We start from the raw sequence: 21943 nt of genomic DNA on the forward strand, positions 1-21943 counted from the left end.
TTTGAGCTAAGCCCCAAGTGCAGGACTTGGCTGGAGACCCCTGGGAAAGTGCCTTTTACCAAAACTTACAGCCAACAATAAAGGAGATCTCTGACTGGGCCCTCCATTTAAAATGTACCTCTCTCTGAATTACTAAGGGTTTGTTTTTATATGTGAACTTCTTTTTTTCAGTTTTCTCTAAAAAATTTTTCTTCACTTACATGAAATAAATTAACTTTCTGGTAGCACTGTTTTCCTTTTTAAAAAAAAAAATCTCATTACAAAATGCTTGGGCCTTTGGTCTAGCTTTGAAATAGAACTGTTTTGGACCAAGCTATGGCAGGGCACTTGACTAGTCTTGCTTTTTCCATGCAAAATGTTAAGTTTCGTTTTAAATGGATTAGAAATTTTTAGAGATCTCTGGTCTCCTTAATACCCTTTTGGGAGTATCTGAGTATCAAAAACACATTTGCATAATTGAGCAATGAAAGCAAAATAGTTCTGAAGAGCTAAAAAATTGCATGAATGAGGTGAATTTTTAGAAAGGTGACTCCATGTTAAAAAAAATGGTCTGGAAAATTTGTTTTTTTAGTGGACAAACCATTAGATTTAAAGATAAAATATGTTCTCTGACCTTGAAGATTATCATTTCTGATTGATTAAGTGATTAAATTATGGGGGGATCAACATGATATAGAAAGTACATTTTTCCTGATAAAATGTTTTTAATGCAAGTCATTTTTGACACCTGTGAGATTTATAAATTGTATACTTCTAGAACATTTTAGAAAGGGCAAGAATTTGCCATTCTTAAATGTAGACAAGAGAATCAAAGGATTAAAACAAATAAAAAGACAACCCATGAACAACAGCAAAGTGAGATCATATGATCTACCTGAGCACTACTTAGACTATGTTCAGGACAAGCTGTCTGCGGAAAGTTGAAAAATTAATGATTCATGCTATAGCATTACGTGGCTGAAAGATTCTTTCCATGTTTAACAAAAATCATTAAAATGTACTCCAGTATTAACATTTCAGAAAATGAGACCAGTTAACAGATTTGATGGCCATTACATAATGACAAAATCAGTAAGAATTCTCTCTTAGTATGGTTACCTCGCATTACTTAATGACTACTTTTTGTCCAGTAGTCTGCAAACAAAGTCTTAAAACAACACTGGATTTCTAAATAGGCACAACTGTTGGCGTATAGCAGAAAAGCTGGCAAGTCATTCTCTCAATTAATTGACAAGGCTAAGGCATGTTATAAAACTGATCCTATGCATAGATTTTCAGGTATTAACTGTATCATACTTTAACAAAAACAAAGCAATTTTTCCAACTGAAAGCAACTAAAAATTACCTATAACCTATGCTGTTTCAGCTTAGGTTATGATGTATTAACAATATAATTTAAATTAAGCAGATTCACAATAACTAAATACAAATTTTATAGCTGGTCAATCTGTCCAGGCTTGCTCATTTTAAACACTTCATTAGGACGGCATATTAATTTGGATGATGAAATAACGTAAAAGTGGTAGTTAACTGGTTAATTCACATTAAATAAAATTTGTAGTGACTAGGTATAGGCAAAGATTCGTTACCTAATCTTACAGTAGTGGTTCAAACTGGAATTTAGTTATGACTATGGTGTTGTCTATGTAATTTTGAGTATGCTCAGATTTGGGGGGTATAAGTTTCTTAATCTGTAGAATATGAATAAGGAAGTAAGTTCTTAACTTTTTCATACAGACGTTGTGGAGATAAAGGAGTTGCTCCTTGAGGGCAGAGACTGTCTCATTTTTAGTTCTGGATCCTAGTGACTAGTACAGTGACTTAAACATGAGAAGGTACTTAATAAATATTTGATTAGCATGTTAATAATAAATAATGAATCACCTCTACCCAGTGCCTCACTGTAGAAATGTAGGCTGATCCTCGGATTTTTCAGGATATGTCAGCAAAATACATTTGGAAGGTCCTACCAAGATGGCTATGGACTCTCATTTGAATGCTAGCAATATGTGAAGAGGCTTCACACCAGAAAGCTGGCTACCAGCCGAAGAGCTTTTTGGACAAAGTAACTCATACTATGTGGACAGTCTTCAATCTGAATCACAAAGATTTCTAGCCAGAAGAAAGCTTAGAGGTCATTTAATTCAAACCCCCTTATTTCACAGCTAAGGAAACTAAAGTCTAGGGATCTGAAAGATAATACCCATAACAATACAGATGGTAACAGAGTCAGGATTCAAATCCATATTCGCCGATTTCAAATTCAAGTTTCTTTCACTTGTACTATAATGATTCTTATGGGAGGGACAGGATTAGATTTTATGCTGAAGAAATCAGTATAAAATTAGGATAGACTTAATACTGGTTAAAGTCGTGGAATTTTCAATATTTCAATAAGGGTAGTTGACACTTTAATAATACTTCATATTTTTTTAAAAAAGCTTTCTCTACAACAACTCGGTAAGAATTATCATCCTCTTTAACATGTGCAGAAAATGAGTTTTAGAGAAGTAAAGTGATTTGTCTATGATCATTGGACAATTCTTATCCAACCTAGAAATTCAAAACCAGACCTGACTGCAAATCCGCTGTTCTTTCTAGGACACCATGCTGTCTCTGGTGAAAGAGCACCCTGAGCTTTCATAAAAGCTCACCAATGCCAGAAAGAACTGATGGCTTGACATATATCCAACGTCAATGCTAAACTATTCTGATAATCTTATTTAGATATTGATGAAATGTATAGCAATACCACCAAATGCTTCTCCCCAAATGCTTCATTCTGACATTTTCCCACTTCCCACCATTTGCGCATATTCTTACATCTTCAGATCCTTGACAAATCTGTGTCTGCGACAGGTAGCTGGCAATGTTATTTAGATGAGGTTTAAGGGATTGTCTCGAACAGCCTCTGGTAATTGCAGCCAGGACCATAAGACAAGATGGACGAAGAGATTTTTTCAGTGCTGGCAAGATTAGCTTCAGAAACACCTCAGGGTTGACAAATGTTCCAACCAACTCTGCAGATTTTATACACTGTAAGAGAAACCAAATATGTGAAAATTAAAAGGATTATTTTGAAAACACAAAGAATAAACAACTTATCTAAGGGTTTTTTTTGCCTGCTCTCGACTGAATTCTGTCTGCTTTAATCCTGAACATCTAAAATGCTTCAGCAATTACCCTTGTAGTTGCTTCCACTCATCAAGTACTGCTAAGCATATATGCAAAAATCTTTTTGGCACATAACCATAAGCTCATAAGGCAAATAACTTTTTCCTCAAGATCAGATAATTTTCATTAAAAAGTTTAATTTATAGAAATAAAAGATAAATATTTTTAGCGTAGTATAAACCTAAACTATACGTCCTAGATTTAGTGTTTGTTTCTTTTCTCCTTTCCTTCAGCCTTCAAAGTAATACGAGAATGACTGGAAACATTTTATTTATGTAATCACCCAATTTTTATTCTATCTTCATACAACTGTCAAGATAGCTTTTGAATTAGAATTCCAAATAAAACCTTCAGTAGCATGATGAAACACATGGCCTCTGGGTAAACATAATTGAGATTAAAAAATAATAACCAAAAATTAGTCTTGTAGTAGTTTTCTGCTATGCCATTTGGGAGGTCTCAATTCACTTGCTTCATATTCAAATTCTTTCAACTAGCACAAAATGACATGGATGGAACTCCCTTTCAAGTGGAAAAGAAAGTTGCATGACACAACAGTGAAGATCTATTCCTTATTTAACACCAAAAGTATTCTCAGTCCTGTAGAAGAGAAATTAAATCACTGGTCTAGAGTGAGTAAATGAGACCAATACTCTTCAGCTAAAAAGCAGATAATTATACCAGAGAAGAAATAAAAATTTTCACATAGAATAAATAATTCAGAAGATGGATGATCATCTATCAGATTTTTAGAGGAGAAAAGAAAATGAGTGAAGGCAAAAAAAATATAATCTTAGGGAAAGTTAACTATCCTACTAGCAAAAAAAAGGAAAAGCTCCATTTTCTTTGCAGAATCATATTGTCTATGCCAAGCATACTCATTGGGGGACATTCCTCAAAACTCTATCCTGGTACCTCTTCCTTTTCTCTCTAATAATTTCCCTTTCCTCATCAGCTCCCATGGGTTTAATTCTGTCTATGCAGACAATTCTCAGATCTACCTACCCCTAGTCTTCCTCTTTGGTTCTAGTCCTGCACCGACAATTACCTAGGGGACATTTCGAACTGGACACCCCTCAAGCATCTCAAACTCTTTATGTCTAAAACAAAGCTTGTTATCTTTTCCTTCAAACCCATCTCTCTTCTGAACTTCCCCATGACTATCCAGGGCACTCTCACCCTTCTTGTTATCAAGGTTCACAACTTTGGTGTCATCCTTGACTCTTCATTCTTACTTCACATATCCAATTAGTTACTGAGTCTTGAGATCTTTGTCTCCAAATCTCTCTCATTTATTAGGTCTTTTTTTTCACTACTCAGAAAACCATCACCCTAGTTTTAGGTCTTTGTTATCTCCCAAATGGACTATCTCACTGCAATAAGCCTTAGTTGCTCCCCTTTATTCATGTCTCTCCTCCCTCTGCTTCATCCTCCATACAGCTGCCAAAAGGATTTTCCTAACTGCAATTTAAAGTTCTTCATAGACTGGCATCATCTTTCCTTTCCAGTCTTCTTACACATTACTCCATGTACTCTATGATCCAGCCACACTGGCCTACCTATGACACTCTATCTCCCATTTACATGCCTTTGCACTAGATGTTCTCCAAGTTTGGAATACTCTCACTGCTCACTTAAATCCCCTATTTCCTTCAAGACTCAGCTCCAGGGCTTCCTTCTGCATGAGGCTTTTCCTGTCCCCCTCCTCCAAGGTTACCGTGCCTTACATGTTTTATATTGATGTGTTATGTACATGCCTACTATATGTACATGTTGTTTCCATGGCTAGAATATAAGCTGCTTGAGGCTACAAACTGGTCTGTTTTTGTTTTTTAATCCCGAAGCTCTTAATAAATACACTAGGACAATCAAACCCATGGGAGCTGAGCATGATGAGGTTACCAAGAGAAAGAACGTAAGGACAGTAAAGGGCCTAAGATAAAGCCTTACACAACACCCATAGTTAAGAGGCATGGAAGGAAAAATGAGGAGTAGTTAGAGGTAAAAGGAAAATCAAGAGAGTTATATGAAAAACCAAAGAAAAGGCAGAACTAAGATGGCAGAGTAGTAGGAAATAGTACAGCTGTGCTCATTTCCACAAAATTCCTCCAGACAGACCTAGAAAATGCATCGGACTAAATCCTGATGTGAAAGTCCTCAAAAAATTACATTTTTCCACACCAAGTCAACATAGATCTATGGACACCAGAGATTTAGTTGGACAAGGAGCAAACTAGCATGTGGAGCACTCCAGTGCCTAGGCAGAGGCTGTGCAACAGAACAAGAGGAGGCCCCAGACCCATAATGGGGGACTGCAGTGGGGACAGGTGCCACCTAGCAGTTTTGCTGCCCACTAACCAATTCCCAGTCAAAGATGGGGGGAGGACTGAGAAGGGGACTCAGCAGCAAAGAAATGGAAATTAGAAGGGCCATCCAACAAGTTGTGGTATATGATTGTGATGGAATACTGTTGTATAAGAACTGATGAGGGGCAGCTAGATGGAGCAGTTAGTAAAGTGCTGGCCTTGGAGTCAGGAGCACCTGAGTTCAAATCTGGCCTCAGACACTTGACACACTTACTAGCTGTGTGACCTTGGGAAAGTCACTTAACCCCCAACTGCCCTGCCTTCCCCCCTCCAAAAAAAAAGAAGTGATGAGCAGGATGGTTTCAGGAAAATCTGGGAAGATTTATATGAACTGATACAAAGTGAAATAAGCAGAACCAAGAATACACTGTACATGGTAACAGCAAAATTAGAATGATGATCAAATGTGAAAAATGTAGCTACTTTGATCAATACGATGATCTACGCTAATTCCAAAAGATCCACGATGAAAAATGCCATCCACCTTCAGAGAGAGAAATGATGAACTCTGAATGCATACCTTTCTTTCACTTTATAGTTCTTGGTTTTTATCGCATTTTTTTTTTTTGCAACATGGCTAATCTGGAAATGTATAATTGATATCATATTGCTTACTTCTCAATGGGATGGGGGAAGGCAGGACGGAGAGAGAGAATTTGGAACCAAAAAAATTATTTTAAATGAAATGAATGAATGACTAGATAGAGAGATAGATAGATAGACAGAAGAGGGAGAAAGGAGAAGGAGACTTGGGCATGGGATGATGCTCCTGGGTAGAGAGGCCATGGGCTGTGTACTGAGAAAGAAGGAAGTTCTGAAATAAGCCGCAGGAGTATGGTTTGGCTCCTAGGAGCAGAGCAGGATCTCTGTTCCAAGATCTAGCCTGACCTACAGAGGCAAAACACAGCTCAAGCACAAACTCAACTAGAATTCTTGTAGAAGATGAAGAGTTAATAAAATGTTTTTATAAATGGAATGAGAGCACTTGAATAACAAAACTGGAAAAGAAATGAGAACTATGGAAGAAAGAATTGAGAAGAGAATTAATAGCTTGGTACAAACAAGAAATATAAAAACTCATTCAAGCAACAAACTCCCTGAAAATCAAAATGAACAAAATGATTACATGAAGCAACAAGAAATATTAAAAACAAAGACAATGTAAGATATATCACAGCAAAAACAACTGACCTGGAAAAAAAGATCAAGGAGAAAAAAAATTAAGAATCACTGGACTATCTGAACACCAAGATAAAAAGTTTAGATCTCATATTTCTAGAAATCGTCCAAGAAAACTGCCCAGATCTCTTAGAACCAAAAGGCAAAGTGGAAATAAAAAGAATACGACAATCATCTCCTGAAAAAAAACTCCAAAATGAAAACTTCCAGGAACATTCTAAACAAATTCCAGAGGTTCCAAGTCAAAGGCAAAATTCAGTACTGCAAACAGCCAGAAAGGAAAAATTCAAATACTGAGAAGCCACAGCTGAGATTAAACACAATTTAGCAGTCATTACTGTCAAGGAGTGGAGAACTTGGAAAACTATATTCCAGAAGGCAAATGATAGACTTACCAGTTAGAACTTACCCAGCACAACTGAGTATAAATGGACTTTTAAAAAGACCAGAGCTACAGAGAAACTTGGAAATAGAAAAGGAAAGGACAGAAGTAGGGGAGAGGGCTTTAGAGGGAGGGAATTAAGGGAGGGAATTAAGTCCTAAGGAAAACAAACCAATTAAGAATATACAAAAATATCTGTAGCTCTTTTTGAGGTGGCACAGAAAGAGAATCTGAGAAGTGTCCATCAACTGCGAATAAATGAACAAGTCATGGTATATGAATGTGATTGACTAGAACTCTGCAGTAAGAAATGATGAAGGAGGATTCTGAGAATTTGGGAAGTCTTGTATGAACTCATGCAGACTGAAGTGAACAAAACCAAGAGAAAAATTTATATAATGACAATAGGGTAAAAGTAAAAAAAAACTTTAAAAGAATTAGGAACTCTTATCAGTGTAATGACCAATGACTACTCCAGAGGACTAATGATAAAACATGCATCCTGCTTACCAATAGAGGGGTGAAGGACTCAAAATGAAAAATGAGACATTCTTTTGGACATGGTCAATGGGGAAATTTGTTTTGACTATATGTGTTTGTAACGGGTTTTGTTTTTCTTTTCTTCTCAACTGGGGGGGAAGGGAAGGTAGGAGTATGAGAAGGTGGTTTTTTGCTGAATGAAAAATAAGTGTCAAATGAAGCAGGAGAGGCCAAGATGGATGAAGACTGAGAAAAGATGATTTGATTTGGAGATTAAAAGGTAACTTTGGAAAGAGCAGCTTCAGTTGACTGATGAGCTCAGAAGCCAAATTATAAAGGTTTGAGGAATGAATGAGATGACAAGAAATAAATGACTCCAGCAATTTGGCTGAAAAAAGGTAACAAAGACAAGAATGATAGATTGAAAGAATGATAGGGCATAGGGAAGGCAATTTTTTTTCAAGGACTAGGAGACCTGGGCATGTTTAAAGGAAAAGAACAAATATGGAGAAGTTGAGTATTAGAGTGGTGGGGGAGAGGATAATTGATAAGGCAGTCTGCTGGAATATGGGCTCAAAAGTAGATGTAGAGAGGTTGTTGAAGTGGTCCACTGTATTATCAGAGACTGGAAAAAAGGAGGAATGGGGCAGGATGATGTCAAGGGATTATGAGATGAAGAAAAGGGGAGGAGAGGAAGCCCGTGACAAATAGCTTCAATTTTCTCAGTAGAGTACCAGACAAGGCTCTCAGCTGAGAGTATGCCAAAGGTGGAAGTGTGGAAGCCTTGAGGACCTCCTTTAAGAGCCGTATTTCCCATTACTCCCCTTCTTATACTCTTCGTGCCAATGAAACTATACTGCTGTCTTCTCTAAAGTTGGCAGGCCGTTTGCTGCCCTCATGCCCTTGCACAAGTCATCAAGTGTATGTAAACTGTACTCTATCATTTCTACTTTCTTAATCCTTTTTCTCCTTCATGGTTTGGCTCATGTCCTATACCCTCTATTCCAGATCTCAGCTGAAAATATAATCTCCCTCCTCAAATTTTCCTCATGTATCTTGTCTGCTTCTCTATCTTGACCACACTGTACTTTGTTATTATATATGTACATGTTTTATCCCTTACTCTAAATGGGCACATGAGGTAATCTTCTGTCTTTTATATTATTCTGAGATGGGGTCCATAGTCTTTACCAGACTGTCACAGGGATCCATGATACAAAAAAAGGTTAAAAATCCTTGTTCTAGGTTGTTTAACATTCCATGACACTTGAACTGTCTACCGACCATCTTTCATTCTTGTTTCACAACTTGTCTAAATTCTTTCTGATACATTTTCTTAATGACACAATTGAGTCTATTTATACCTATGTTTTTGGAGATTATGGTGTATATAATGAAAATTTAATGTATAATTTATTTTTAATATAATACAGATGGAATGAATGCTATTCTTACCCACATTAATAAGTGTACTCTTCCTCAAGGATGACGAAAGAAAAGCATTTAGGAGCTCTGGAGTTCTCCTTAGCGGAAGATTTTTAGAAAGACAAAATAGCTTCATTCCAAATTATTCTGAATCACAAAAAAATTTGAAATCAATTGAAAAATGCTACTTTGAAAACACGTACTTGTATGAGTATGAAATACGCATTCACTGATATGTACTACAGATGAAGTAAAATCAAGTATTTTCATTTTAATTACAATTATTTTTTATACATGAAGATGATGTTATTGGTTAATTCCCCACTAGGTTGTGAGCTCCTTGAAGTCAGGAACTATTTTTTGTCTCTTTTTGTATCACCCACACATGGCACAAAACTTGGCACATAGTAGGCATTTAATAAATGTTTTTGATGGACTAAAAGTCCACATTGTGTGATATTATGCTATGTTTTTAGATTTTTTGTCTTCCTGTAATTGACAGATTTGTACTGATTCCTTTACAGTGTCCTGTAGCTATTTTTGTTTTTTTAAATACCAACTGCACAAATTTGTAAGCTGGCTTGCCAGAGTCAGTGGCTAACTGTGTCTATGAACAGAGTAAAACCAACTGGCCCACACGTGACTAAGCTCCCCATTGGCACAGTGTTCTAATTAATTGAACTAACTGGTTCTAGACATTCAGCTACAAAGTCAGAAACCCCATTCCAGAGATCATGTATTTAGGTTATATTAGATCAGTGTGTCTGACAGCTACACTACAGTCAATAATTTAAGTTGTAGTTCTTATAAGCTTTACTATATGTCAAAATTTTCAAAACTATCATAGCCAGGACTCCATTAATACTTGCAACTTTAGGAACACTAATGACTCCATTTTTAATAATGGAGTGAAGGGCAGAAACATAATACATAAGTGAAATCCATATATAGTACCCCAATCTTTAATTTACTAAGCCTATTACCAAAATAGTTTATCAAGAAGGAAAAGCGGGGCAGGGGGAGCCAACATGGTGGAGTAAAAGCAGGGACTTGCTTGAGCTCTACCCCAAATTCCTGCAAAACACCTGTAAAAAATGACTCTAAACAAACTCTAGAGCTACAGAACCCATAAAATGACAGAGTGAAACAAGTCTCTAGCCCAAGATGGCAAGGATGGTTGCTGGGAAGGGTCTATCGCACTGTGCTGGGAGCGGAGTGTGGCCCATGCTGGGCTGGAATAGAAGGGGTGGAATAGGCCTCAGGGCACTGAATCACTGAGCTGTGGTGGTTTCCAGACTTCTCAACCCACAAACGCCAAAGACAACTTAGCAGGTCAGTGGGAAAACTCTGCTGGACCTGGTGAGAGAAGGATATGGTCTGGCCCCAGCCCCGGGACGGCGGAGGTGGCTGCAGCTGTGGCAGCAGTGGCTGTTTCTGGAGCTCCAGGCCCACAGACGGTGGGCGTGATCAAGCGGATGATCAGAGCGGGAGTGCAGAGATCTCTCTGCTGGCCCTGAGGCAGGATTCTCTTGCTTTGCCCTGCTTGGATCTGGGTGCAGTCCTGGTTGGTGGTTCTGGGGTGAGGAGGAATGCTGGCATGGCAGAGCTTGTGGTGACTGTGGAGAGGGAGTGCTCCTGGCAGTTCCAAAGCAGAAAAGATTGCTTGAGATCACTCACAGAGCAGAGCATAGGACAGGAAGGGAGTAAACACCTCTCATTGGATCATACCACCTCAGAAAAACTAAAAATTTACAGGTGCCTACAAGTAGTTGGAAAATAGCTGTGCAAAATCCCTGAAGCTTGGGACAGAACACTTTCCACTCTGGAAGCAGAGTCATACCTTGACAAAGAGCACAAACGTCAAGGCTGGGAAAAAGAGAAGACAGAGTAAAAAAACTCAGATGATAGAATCTTACTTTGGTGACAAAGAAAATCAAAACATATAGCCAGAAGAAGACAACAAAATCAAAGATCCTACATCAAAAGCCTCCAAGAAAAATATGAATTGGTCACAGGCCATGGAAGACCTCAAAAAGGACTTTGAAAATCAAGTAAGAGAAGTAGGGGAAAAATTAGGAAAAGAAATGAGAGGGATGCAAGAAAATCATGAAAGATGAGTCAACAGCTCGCTAAAGAAGACCTCAAAAAATACAGATGAAAATAATACCTTAAAAAAGAGATGAACCCAAATGGCAAAAGAGGTCTAAAAAGCCAATGAAGAGAAGAATGCCTTAAAAAACAGAATTGGTCAAATGGAAAAAGAGGTCCAAAAGCTTACTGAAGAAAATAGTTCCTTAAAGATTAGAATGGACCAAATGGAAGCTAATAACTTTGTGAGAAATCAAGAAATTATAAAACAGAACCAAAAGAATGAAAAAATGGAAGACAATGTGAAATATCTCATTGGAAAAACCACTGACCTAGAAAATAGGTCTAAAAGAGATAATTTAAAAATTATTGGACTACCTGAAAGCCATGATCAAAAACAGAGCCTAGACATCACCTTTCAAGAAATTATCAAAGAAAATTGCTCTGATATTCTAGAACCAGAGGAGAAAATAGAAATTGAAAGAATCCGCCAATCACCTTTCGAAAAAGATCTCAAAAGGAAAACTCCTAAGAATATTGTAGCTGAATTCCAGAGTTCCCACATCAAGGAGAAAATATTTCAAGCAGCTAGAAAGAAACAATTCGAGCATTGTGGAAACACAATCAGGATAACACAAGATCTAGCAGCTTCTATATTAAGGGATCGAAGGGCTTCGAATATGATATTCTGGATGTCAAAGGATGAATCACCTACCCAGCAAAACAGAGTATAATACTCCAAGGAAAAATATGAATTTTCAATAAAATAGAGGACTTTCAAGCTTTTTCAATGACAAGACCAGAGCTGAATAGAAAATTTAACTTTTAAATATAAGAATCAAGAGAAGCATGAAAAGGTAAACAGGAAAGAGAAATTATAAGGGACTTATTAAAGTTGAACCGTTTACATTCCTACAGGGAAAGATGATATTTGTAACTCATGAGACCTTTCTCAGTATTGGGTAGTTGAAGGGAATATACATATATGTGTATATATATGGATGAGTTGAATATGAAGTGATGATATCTAAAAAATCAAATTAAGGGATGAGGGAGGAATCTACTGGGAGAAGGAGAAAGGGAGAGATAGAATGGGGTAAATTATCTCACATAAAAGAGGCAAGAAAAAGCTATTATAATGGAAGGGAAGAGGTGAAAGTGAATGAGTGAACCTTACTCTCATCAGATTTGGCTTAAGGAGGGAATCACATACACACTCAATGGGGTATCTTACCCTTCAGGAAAGTAGAGGAGAAAGGGATGGGAGGGGATGATAGAAGGGAGGGCAGATTGGGGGAAGGGGTAGTCAGAAGCAAACACTTTTGAAAAGGGACAGGGTCAAAGGAGAAAATTGAATAAATGGGGGATGGGATAGGATGGATGGAAATATTGTCAGTCTTTCACAACATGACTGTTATGGAAATGTTTTGCATAACAATACCTGTATAACCTATAATGAACTGCTTACCTTCTCAAGGAGGGTAGGGAGGGAGGGAAGAAGGGAGGGAATTTTGGAATTCAAAGTTCTAAAAACAAATGTTGAAAATTGTTTTTACATGCAACTGGGAAATAAGATATACAGGCAATGGGGTATAGAAATCTATCTTGACCTACAAGAAAGTAAGGGGGAAGGGAATGGGGGGTGGGGGATGATAGAAGGGAGGGCAGACTGGGGAAGGGGCAATCAGAATACATGCTATCTTGGGGTGGAGTGGAGGGGAGAGATGGGGAGAAAATTTGTAACTCAAAATCTTGTGGAAATGAATGTTGAAAACTAAAAATAAATAATCTTAAAAAAAGAAGGAAAAGTGACTCACTTGGGGTTCACTTCTATCTTACACACTCACAAAATCACCAATGAAATTGTCAAAAGGACAGGAAAAGGGAGGAAAAATAATCGTTGTGATATACTTTAAGCTAATTTTCACTGTGAACCTGTGACATACTTTGAGTTAATCTTCATTGTCTTCTTAAATTCTATGTAGAAGGATATAGATTGGTCTTATCAGATAATTAGTTTGTAATCACTGCCAGTAAATGTTGTCTTAAAAAAACAAAGAATAATTCCATGCATGTGTGTGTATGAATTGTCTTTATATTAGTAGATAGCTAAAATAAAAGCCTAAATAATAGCATTCTAAAAATTGATTGTTTAGAGGGACCAAACTTACTTTTATGCTTAAGGAAAAGTATACGATAAAAAAATTTAACTTACATTGTTAACCACAGACTTTTCATCATCTGAGCAAGCCTGGTAAAGGGTTCTGAGCACTATTTCTAAGTGCTGGGTAATGTGATCTTCTGCATGCAGTAACAAGACAGCCAGAAGCTGAGCTGATTTTACTCTATTTCCTACAACCCAGTCTGTTATATCATTACAGATGGCTGGGAGAATTTTAGAAAGGTTTCTGAAAACAAGTTCCCGGCATCCCAATACTGGACGAATCACTAGAGGGGAAAAAAAAAACAATTTAAAAAACCTCATCTATATACTAAATTCAGGAAAAACAATGAAATAATCTGTAATATTTATAATATATGAGATTAGATTTATAGGCAATACCACTTCTTCCTTAATCATCTTCTTCTAACACCTCACACAGTGCCTGGCATATAGCAAAATCTTATTAAATACTTGTTGATTGATAATAAAGAAAAGTTACAACTTTAAGAAACATGGATAGATATGTACATAAGCAGGATAACGAAAAACCAATGCAGATGATGCAAAGAAGAAAAATTTTGTTTTAACTTCTGTGTCCTCTTCCATGGGTTTCCTTAAAATTAATTATACTAAGTCAAAAGAACAAACTTTGCTTCAAGATGAATATGTGCAAATTTTTCCTGATGATTTTAGGGAAGATTATAAAGACATCTTAACTAATGTGGTGATGAACATCCAGGTTTTCTTTTCAGGTTGTAAAAAACCCAACATTTTCAAAAATGGTAACTAAAACAATAAAGCATTAAGATTTAAAGAGTATGTTCTCTTAAGAAATAGTATTTACTAATGATTTTCCCCATTTCCTACTTTTGTCCTTTTACTACTTATCCTTACCATAAGTTAGGAATTCCTTCAGAATGATTCACATCTTATTAACTGTTAAAATTAATTTATTGCTATTTTTTTTAATCTACAATTTGCCTTTGCAGAACAGGTGATCTCAGGCTGTGCTTACATAACAAAAAAGTTTGAAAAACAGCAGACTGAAGTTTTTAAAAGTTTACAAAAGTGGCTGTTTTGATAACCAGTTTGACTGAATGCAACCTCTTTCATCCCTCCTTCACCTGTTCCAAACTGTCTGCCTTAGTAAATGTATGCCTGTATGCACAGGCATATACTCACATTTATACCTTAAGTACAGTGTTGGAGCTACAAAATTTATATAAAAAATTATAAAATATCTAATATAGTAATTCATCTCCAACTTCAATTTGTGGGAGAAAACCATTTAGAATTACAAGAAGTAACAATAGATGGTAAAAGGTCATCTAAAAAAAATAACCCTTTTACAAAGATAAATATGGAGTAGAATCCTATTGACCAGAGGCATAAATTAAAAAAAAATATATTCTTTTTGACCATTCCCTTTCAACAGTTCCTCCATTTCAGATGTTTGAATTCAGACATTTTATCCCTCTAGCTAACTACTGTCAAAGATTTTTTCTCTCTTTCTACAATAAACTGTCTGCACCTGTATCCTAAGGCAATGATTGTGGTTGCTCTCAATGGAAAGTCATTCAATTGTTCTGTTGGCAGGGAACACTCATCAGTCTTCACTTTCCTACTGACTTGCAAAGGTTGTCATTGGGAGATCAAAGCACAAGGTGGTTGTGGTGTTGAGTTCATTAGTTTTTAAGTAGGAAAAGACAGTGGACCAAAATCTTTTGGGGTCCATGATATAAAGGAGAGAAGCTGAATTTATTTCAGTTTGAAAGAGAATCAGGCTTTATCGTTTGCATTTAAAATTGTGGAAAAAAAAGAACCTTAAGTTCAGGCTTTTTCATTATTACATAGTAGCTAAAAAAAAAAAAAATCGGATGCAATTTGGCAGGAAAGGTAAACAACATGAATTTACCCCCAGGTCTAAAGCAATTATTAACTTCTTAGGACTAGAGTCCAAAACTACCAGGTCAGGTGCCCAGAAAGCTCAGCAATCACCTATTAATCTTTTCTTTGAAAACATAATTGCAGTACTTTAGGAAGGAAAATGCAAGGAAAAAGACAATTTAAGCAGGCAAAAGTCTGCAAAACTGTACAAAGGGAACAATGGCACTGGCTAAGCTTTTAAGTAATACAACTGACAATTACATTAAAAGATTTATTCAACCTTAAGTAACAAGAGATAAGAGTGATGCAGATATTTATAAAGCGAACTCCTATGGTTCATTTTTACTACAGAACCAAAATAAAATGGTTAACAGTTTAACTTCTGAAAGTGCACGATAAGGAGGAGAAATTATTGATGTTACAAATTCATCGCTAGATATGAAACACGATGGAGGCCCAAAGGTGGAAAAGGAGATATTCAAAAAAGAATCAAAAGGTAGTAGTCATGTCAAAGTTTACATTTTAACTATAAATTAAGACCTAATAGGCGGGAGAAGAAAACATCATTAATAAGCAATAAAATAGTATTATCTCTCACTCCTGAACATTAAAGTTCAAATTTTGGCTTAGGGAAAAAGCAAAAGTGAATTTAGTTATCTATTCCCTGTTCCTGCTTTTTCTCTTCACAAAACCACCACAAAATTTGGCCAAATTAAAGTCATAAGGAAGAATTCTTTCTCTATGCCTCAATTTCTCTAACCGTAAAATAGGGACAATATGTGGTTACAGACATAGTTAACAACTGTAAAATCAGAAATTCAAGAGATTATCAAAATACTTCAAACAATTCTTCCAAAATGTGTTGTATACAAATACCTAAATAAGGTCAACCAGTCCGGTATTCATTCTTCAATACATCAACTATATACAGTGTAACCAAAAACCATCTTAGCAGCTAGGTGGCACAATGAAGAGAGTGCCAGGACTGGGCCCTGGGCAGGTCAGTTACCCTGTTCCCCCATGAATAAGACACACCTTTTTCCCCCTGAAAAATTTGGGGTCTAAAAACTAGGTGCATCTTATACAGTGGTTGTAAATTTTTTTACTTGCATTTCCCACTTTTTCACATTTGTTGTCTTTACGCTTGTTGTCTTTGTGCTCATTGTTTTGCATTTGGTTATGTTTTGCCACATTCTGCCCAGAAATGGCTCAGAAAAGATTTCTGTACAGTGCTCAATTCAAGTTAAATTTGATCCAGTTTGCAAAAGTGAATGGAAATCGTGCTGCTGAATGTAAGTTTGGTCCTCCTCCCACTGAGAAAACAGTCCAAGACTGGCTACAGGAAGAAGAAACCGTACTCAAAATGCCAAGGCAGAAGAAGGCCATGAGAGGCAAGTCAGCAAAATGGCCTAATTTAGAGAGGGAATTGAAGATAGGGATCGAAGAGCAAAGGGCAATTGGAATTCCTGTGTCCACAAAGATGGTTCAGCATGAGGCAAGAAGACTTGCTGATGAAAAAGAAGTTACTGATTTCTAAGGAGGACACAATTGGTGCTTCAGGTTCATGAAACAAATGGACTAAGCATGCGTACACACACCAGACTTGCCCAAAAGATGCCTGAAAGCTATGAGCAGAATAACTTTACGTAATACATTTTTTTTCAAATTTCGGGCGCCAAAATTAAGGTGCGTCTTATGGGAGCGTCTTATACATGGGGAAATATGGTAATTCTATTTGCATCAATTTCCACAACTGTAAAATGAGGTAGAGAAAATGGCAAACCACTCCAGTATCTTTGCCAAGAGAACCCCAAATGGGGTCTCAAAGTCAGACATGACTGAAATAAATGAACAACAACAAAAACCATCTTAAAGTCACAAAACCTTGCTACAACATTATCTGGTCAAGTGACCATTTACAACATTGTTGCTGTGGAACTAACTCCCTATCACTCCTGTTCCATCCCGCTCTATACCTTTTCACTTAATATCTTAAGACAATAATACATTCCTAAGCTTTAAAAAACTTCTTTATGTCAAACAGTTTAGTGGGATAATTGTACTGTTATTTAATTTTCATAGCTGAGAAAATAATTTTCTTCTTATAGACAACTAGTATTTTTCAGATAAACTGAAGCTTTATTACAGTTATCCAAATAACCAGTATTTATTCAGCACCTCTTATGTGTATAACATTGTCTAAGCTGTATTGAATATTAATGCAACCTGATCAGCTACTGTAAAGTTTTATGGTGGTAAGTTTTCAAGTAATCTGTTACTTTCTATCTACTTCGTTACAGAATTAGTATCGTTCTGAAGAACACCAACATTAATTCAATTTAGTAATGTTTAAAGTTGAAGGCTATTAAGACTCAGTTTTGTAAATAAAGATAAGACACTTTAATACCTCCATGATTCTTTCACAGTTTTGTTCCTCCTTGATATGCCTACCAGAAAAGTCATCAGAAATCAGTGATATTGTGAGACCTGAGAAAAAGGGACCTCAGCACTGAAATCAGTTTTTTTAAACATAGCCCAACATTGTTATGCATAGAAGCACTGTATATTGTGAGTAATTTTTTAAAACTACCATTTCCACATATAAGGTCTTTTCACACTTGCAACCACTAACAAGTGGGCAGAAGAGTAAGGGGTTAAAGGAAGTGTTTGAAAGCAAGGGCATATGAATTAAATGTCTTCAGGGAGACACAGCAACAGGAAATCATTCAAGAGGTCAAGTTAGGGGTGGGAGACAGTCTTTATCCTCATTAATACCTCCAATCTAACTCAGTGGCCAAGACTCAATAGCAGTCAATAGCACTTGGAAGTCTATGTAAAGCTTCCTCTCAATCTCCTTTGCTGTCTGCAATTTTTAAGATATATCACACCTTGTGTTCAAACCTTTCTCCTTTCCAAAACTGGAATTAATACACCTCAAAAAAGTAGTGGTAGTCTAGGTTGTCAGTCAATGAGTGAAACTACACAAAATCCCATTATAAAGAAATGAAAGACATGCATTAAAAGGGGATTCTACTTGTATCCCAAAGAGAATAAAAGTAACAATTCGATCTATTCTCTTACATGAAACAGACCTGGCAGGTCACTCATCATTATGAAGAAGTGCTTCCCCTTTCACTCAAGCATTGCAAAGGAAAACAATTTTAACAGAAAAATAATTTCAAAGGAGGACTCCGGAAACGCACTGTCACAAAGTAATCTTGCTGCTGGGGATTCCTGAATGTGATTGTCAGATACATGTCAAGCGTGAACTTGCTCTTTTGCAGTCTAAGAGCATCATGTTTTGGTAAATACTGTCTTGAAGACCATAAATGACCCTCTTCTAATCTTTTCAAGGGCTCACTGTGGCTTTAATGTTTGAAAAACATCAGCATAACATATAATAGGAAACTTGCAGTTTTAAGGAGCTACCTGGAAACAACTGTGGTCAACAGATTTGGTTGTTGTGCTTTGCACCTCTTACTTTCTTTAAAATAACCAAAATTATAATTCTAACATTGTCTAAACTTCTGATCTGGACATACCTTCCACACCTTCATTTGAAAGGCTACTAATTATATATAAGCACAAAGTTTATTAACAGTGACTTAAAGTTCATTTCTATAAGCTTGTCAATATAGATTTGGGATACTGTAAAGAACAGGTAGTCATGAAAAATTAGATTTAAAAATGTAGCCTGAGAACAGAAAACTAATTCCAGGAGAAAATGTTGAAAATCTAATAAAGTTTAGATTTTGTGAGAACTGAAGCAAAGGTTCCTAAGTGTTAAAATCACCTTTAAAAAAAAAAACATAACCTAACATTGTTATGGCTAAAAACACTTTACAGTGGGTGATTTTATTTTTTAATTGCTCATACAAAGCAGTAAAGATAAGGTCACTATTGTACTTGCAAACACTAACAAATGGATAGAGAAAAAGGGTGTTGTGTAGAGAAACTAAATTATCTCAATTCAATGGTGAAGTCATAGTTGGAACAAACATATTGCTCCAAGAAAATGTTAGTCCCAATTACATTCAACCATGGCATGGATAACTAATTTTTTCAAATTACTGGTTATAAACATTCCTTCTGTTTCCAACCGTTTTTACTTCATGCTCTGACTAGAAGAACTTATATTCCTGTCAGACTCTGAAAGAGGATCTAACAAAATTAACTTTTTAGTCTGGTTTGTTTCATTGGGGAAAGATATTTTATTCTTTTTAAACAATTATCTGCATTCCTGTTGAGAAAAAGATATGAAACTCTCCTCAAGTATTTCCTTACTTATAAGGTGGCAGCCTTAGAAGCAGCTAGGTACAACAGTGTATAGAGTGCTGGGCCTGGAGTCAGGAAGACTCATCTTCCTGAGTTCAAATCTGGCCTCAGACACTTACTAGCTGTGTGACTCTGAGCAAGTCACTTCACCCTGTTTGCCTCAGTTTCCTCATCTGTAAAATGAAGTGGAGAAGGAAATGGCAAACCACCCCAGTATCTTTGCCAAGAAAACCCCAAATGGGGTCACACAGAGTCAAACGTAACTGAAAGGACTGAACAACAACAAAAGCCTCACAGATCATTAGAGCTAGGAGGGATCATAAAGATCTTCAAATTGAGCAGTGACCAACTAACGATGAGCAGTCACTTTCCCAACTGTTGATATGTAACAACTTAGTAGCTCACGAAACTTTTATCACCAAAAGGTCCTTACTTCTTTAAGCCTAGAAATTTAAAAAAACAAAAAACAAAACCTTGATTCCTTCACATCTTATGCTCTCCAAGTCTGGGTAGGAGCTCTTGAGCAAACTTCCAGCCATGTTATCACCACTGAATTCCACAACCTGGTATCTCAGACAGCTCTGGGACAAACCTTTGAACTGCTGAAAGCCACTGTATTTGAAATGATCCATGGTAGAAAATTTAGACACTGTACAGCAGTCTGCAGTATGAGCTATGCTACAAAATACTGATCCAATCCAAACACATCAATTTTTACAGATTTGATTTATCCCAATTCCCACACTTGTGGCAAGCTACTAGCATAGCTACTTTCACATGGAAGGCACTCAAACATTTGTTGATTGGTTTAGTAGGCAAATTCAGAAGTATAGGGATAATGAAACTACAGCATTAAGAATCTGAAGAAAGGTGTTACAGAATAGTATATTCTGCAAAGAATTAGTCTTATCTGACCCAACTATAAGGTTTTAAATCACCTAACAATACTCAAAACAAAGATGCAATTCTGTCACACTACATACAACCAAATGGCTACTACACCATTGCTAACTAATACAAATGTTAATTCTAAATAACAAGTAGAGAGAAAAAAGATTACCAGGGTTTGAAGGGGGGAAAAAACCTCAGAAGTCCCTTTATGGGGAAGAGGAAATAACTTTTAAAATAAGCATAAGTATTCTTTACATTTTTGTACAAATTTTGATACCTTTTTTTTAAAGGGAAGAATTCCTTTTCAAATCCATTTTGTAAACCAGTATAAAAAATTACTGATCCTAATTTCCTTAACCTTTTAAGTCTCTTCCTTTAACAAAGTCCCATTCTAATATGTTACTGTAATGCATCAGTACCCTGGGGTTCAAAAAAGATTCTGCGACAGAAGCTCAAACCATAGCAGGTTTTAAATAGAGATGTGGTGGTGGACTTTGCATGTTTGTAATCCAGTCTGTCCAAATTTGGAGAGGATAACCACCAGGTTGGGTGATGAACTTTAAGGTTAGAGTTACTCTGAAAAACTATAAACTATGTCAGAGAGGGGTTGCTGTCTGCATTGGTGGAAGGAGTGTCCATATGGATGAAATCACTACTCCTTGAAATATTAAAGGTACAATTCTGATTCATGCCTTCTAAAACACGCACACTTATTTTACACTAGATTTACTACTCTTTATCATAGTATTTTTAGGCTGAGCTACAAGTACAAGACCTAATGATAGAAAGAAAAAAACATTATTTGATACAATGATTCTGGTAAGGAGGAAGTTTGATAGTAAATCTATCATCAGACATTATACAAAAGACTATAATTTATTTTAATGCTCTATTTCAGTTTGGCAACCCTATCCTTGAGGGCAAAGATTTGATCTTCAAGATCACTTTAACATCAGAGAGTCAAGTGAGAGAAGTGCTATATTAAATTATTTTCTTGTAAATCTCTCACACATTCACTATATACTTGTTTGATTCAAGCTGCAATGTGTATTTATTTTTTGTCTTTGCCAATGCATATATTATTATTTTATTTTAAGCAACACAGTATTCAATTACAATGAAAAAGTAAATAATATATTTTCATAATCTATTAACAAGCCAAAAACTTAAAGAGAGAAACAGGGGGGTAATTAATCTTAGAATCTAGCCAAAGACACAGGTATATCATGAAATATAAGAGCATCATCTGACTTGTGGCTTAAGGGTTATCTTCATATAGATATCTACTATAAATATTTCCCTAACACCTAACTTAAGAAGTATCAGAAAAGATATGAGCGTTAGGAATTCCCAAGAAATCTGCTGTAAAGAATCATTTGTGATTTATGATCATTTGTGATAAAGCATATCACCTGAACCAGAACTGCCATGTCTAAAACAAAAGAGGCAAAAAAAAAAAAAGACATTAAGATTGATTGAAAGGCAGCATTCTTGAACTTCTTTGGGACAAATAAATCATTTTTCTCCTTAACTCCAGATTGATGGTTCTATTGCCTTTTATCCAAATGGTATGAAAATCTACTTGGCTGATACGGTATATAATCGTTTCTATAAGATGAGCAAGATTTTCAA

At 36.2% G+C, this 21943-nt stretch overlaps 1 protein-coding gene across 1 annotated transcript in view; it reads right to left on the reverse strand.

Moving 5' to 3' along the window:
- Positions 1–21943, reverse strand: part of DNAAF5 (dynein axonemal assembly factor 5) — a 71675-nt gene that overhangs the window by 35503 nt on the left and 14229 nt on the right. The window contains exons 5-6 of the mRNA XM_036741353.1: positions 13310–13542; positions 2824–3036 (exon numbers count right to left, since the gene is read on the reverse strand). Coding sequence (XP_036597248.1) covers positions 2824–3036; positions 13310–13542 — 446 coding nt within the window. The remainder of the gene's footprint in view (positions 1–2823; positions 3037–13309; positions 13543–21943) is intronic.

The sequence above is a fragment of the Trichosurus vulpecula genome, chromosome 1, assembly GCF_011100635.1.
Source record: "Trichosurus vulpecula isolate mTriVul1 chromosome 1, mTriVul1.pri, whole genome shotgun sequence".
NCBI lineage: Eukaryota > Metazoa > Chordata > Mammalia > Diprotodontia > Phalangeridae > Trichosurus > Trichosurus vulpecula.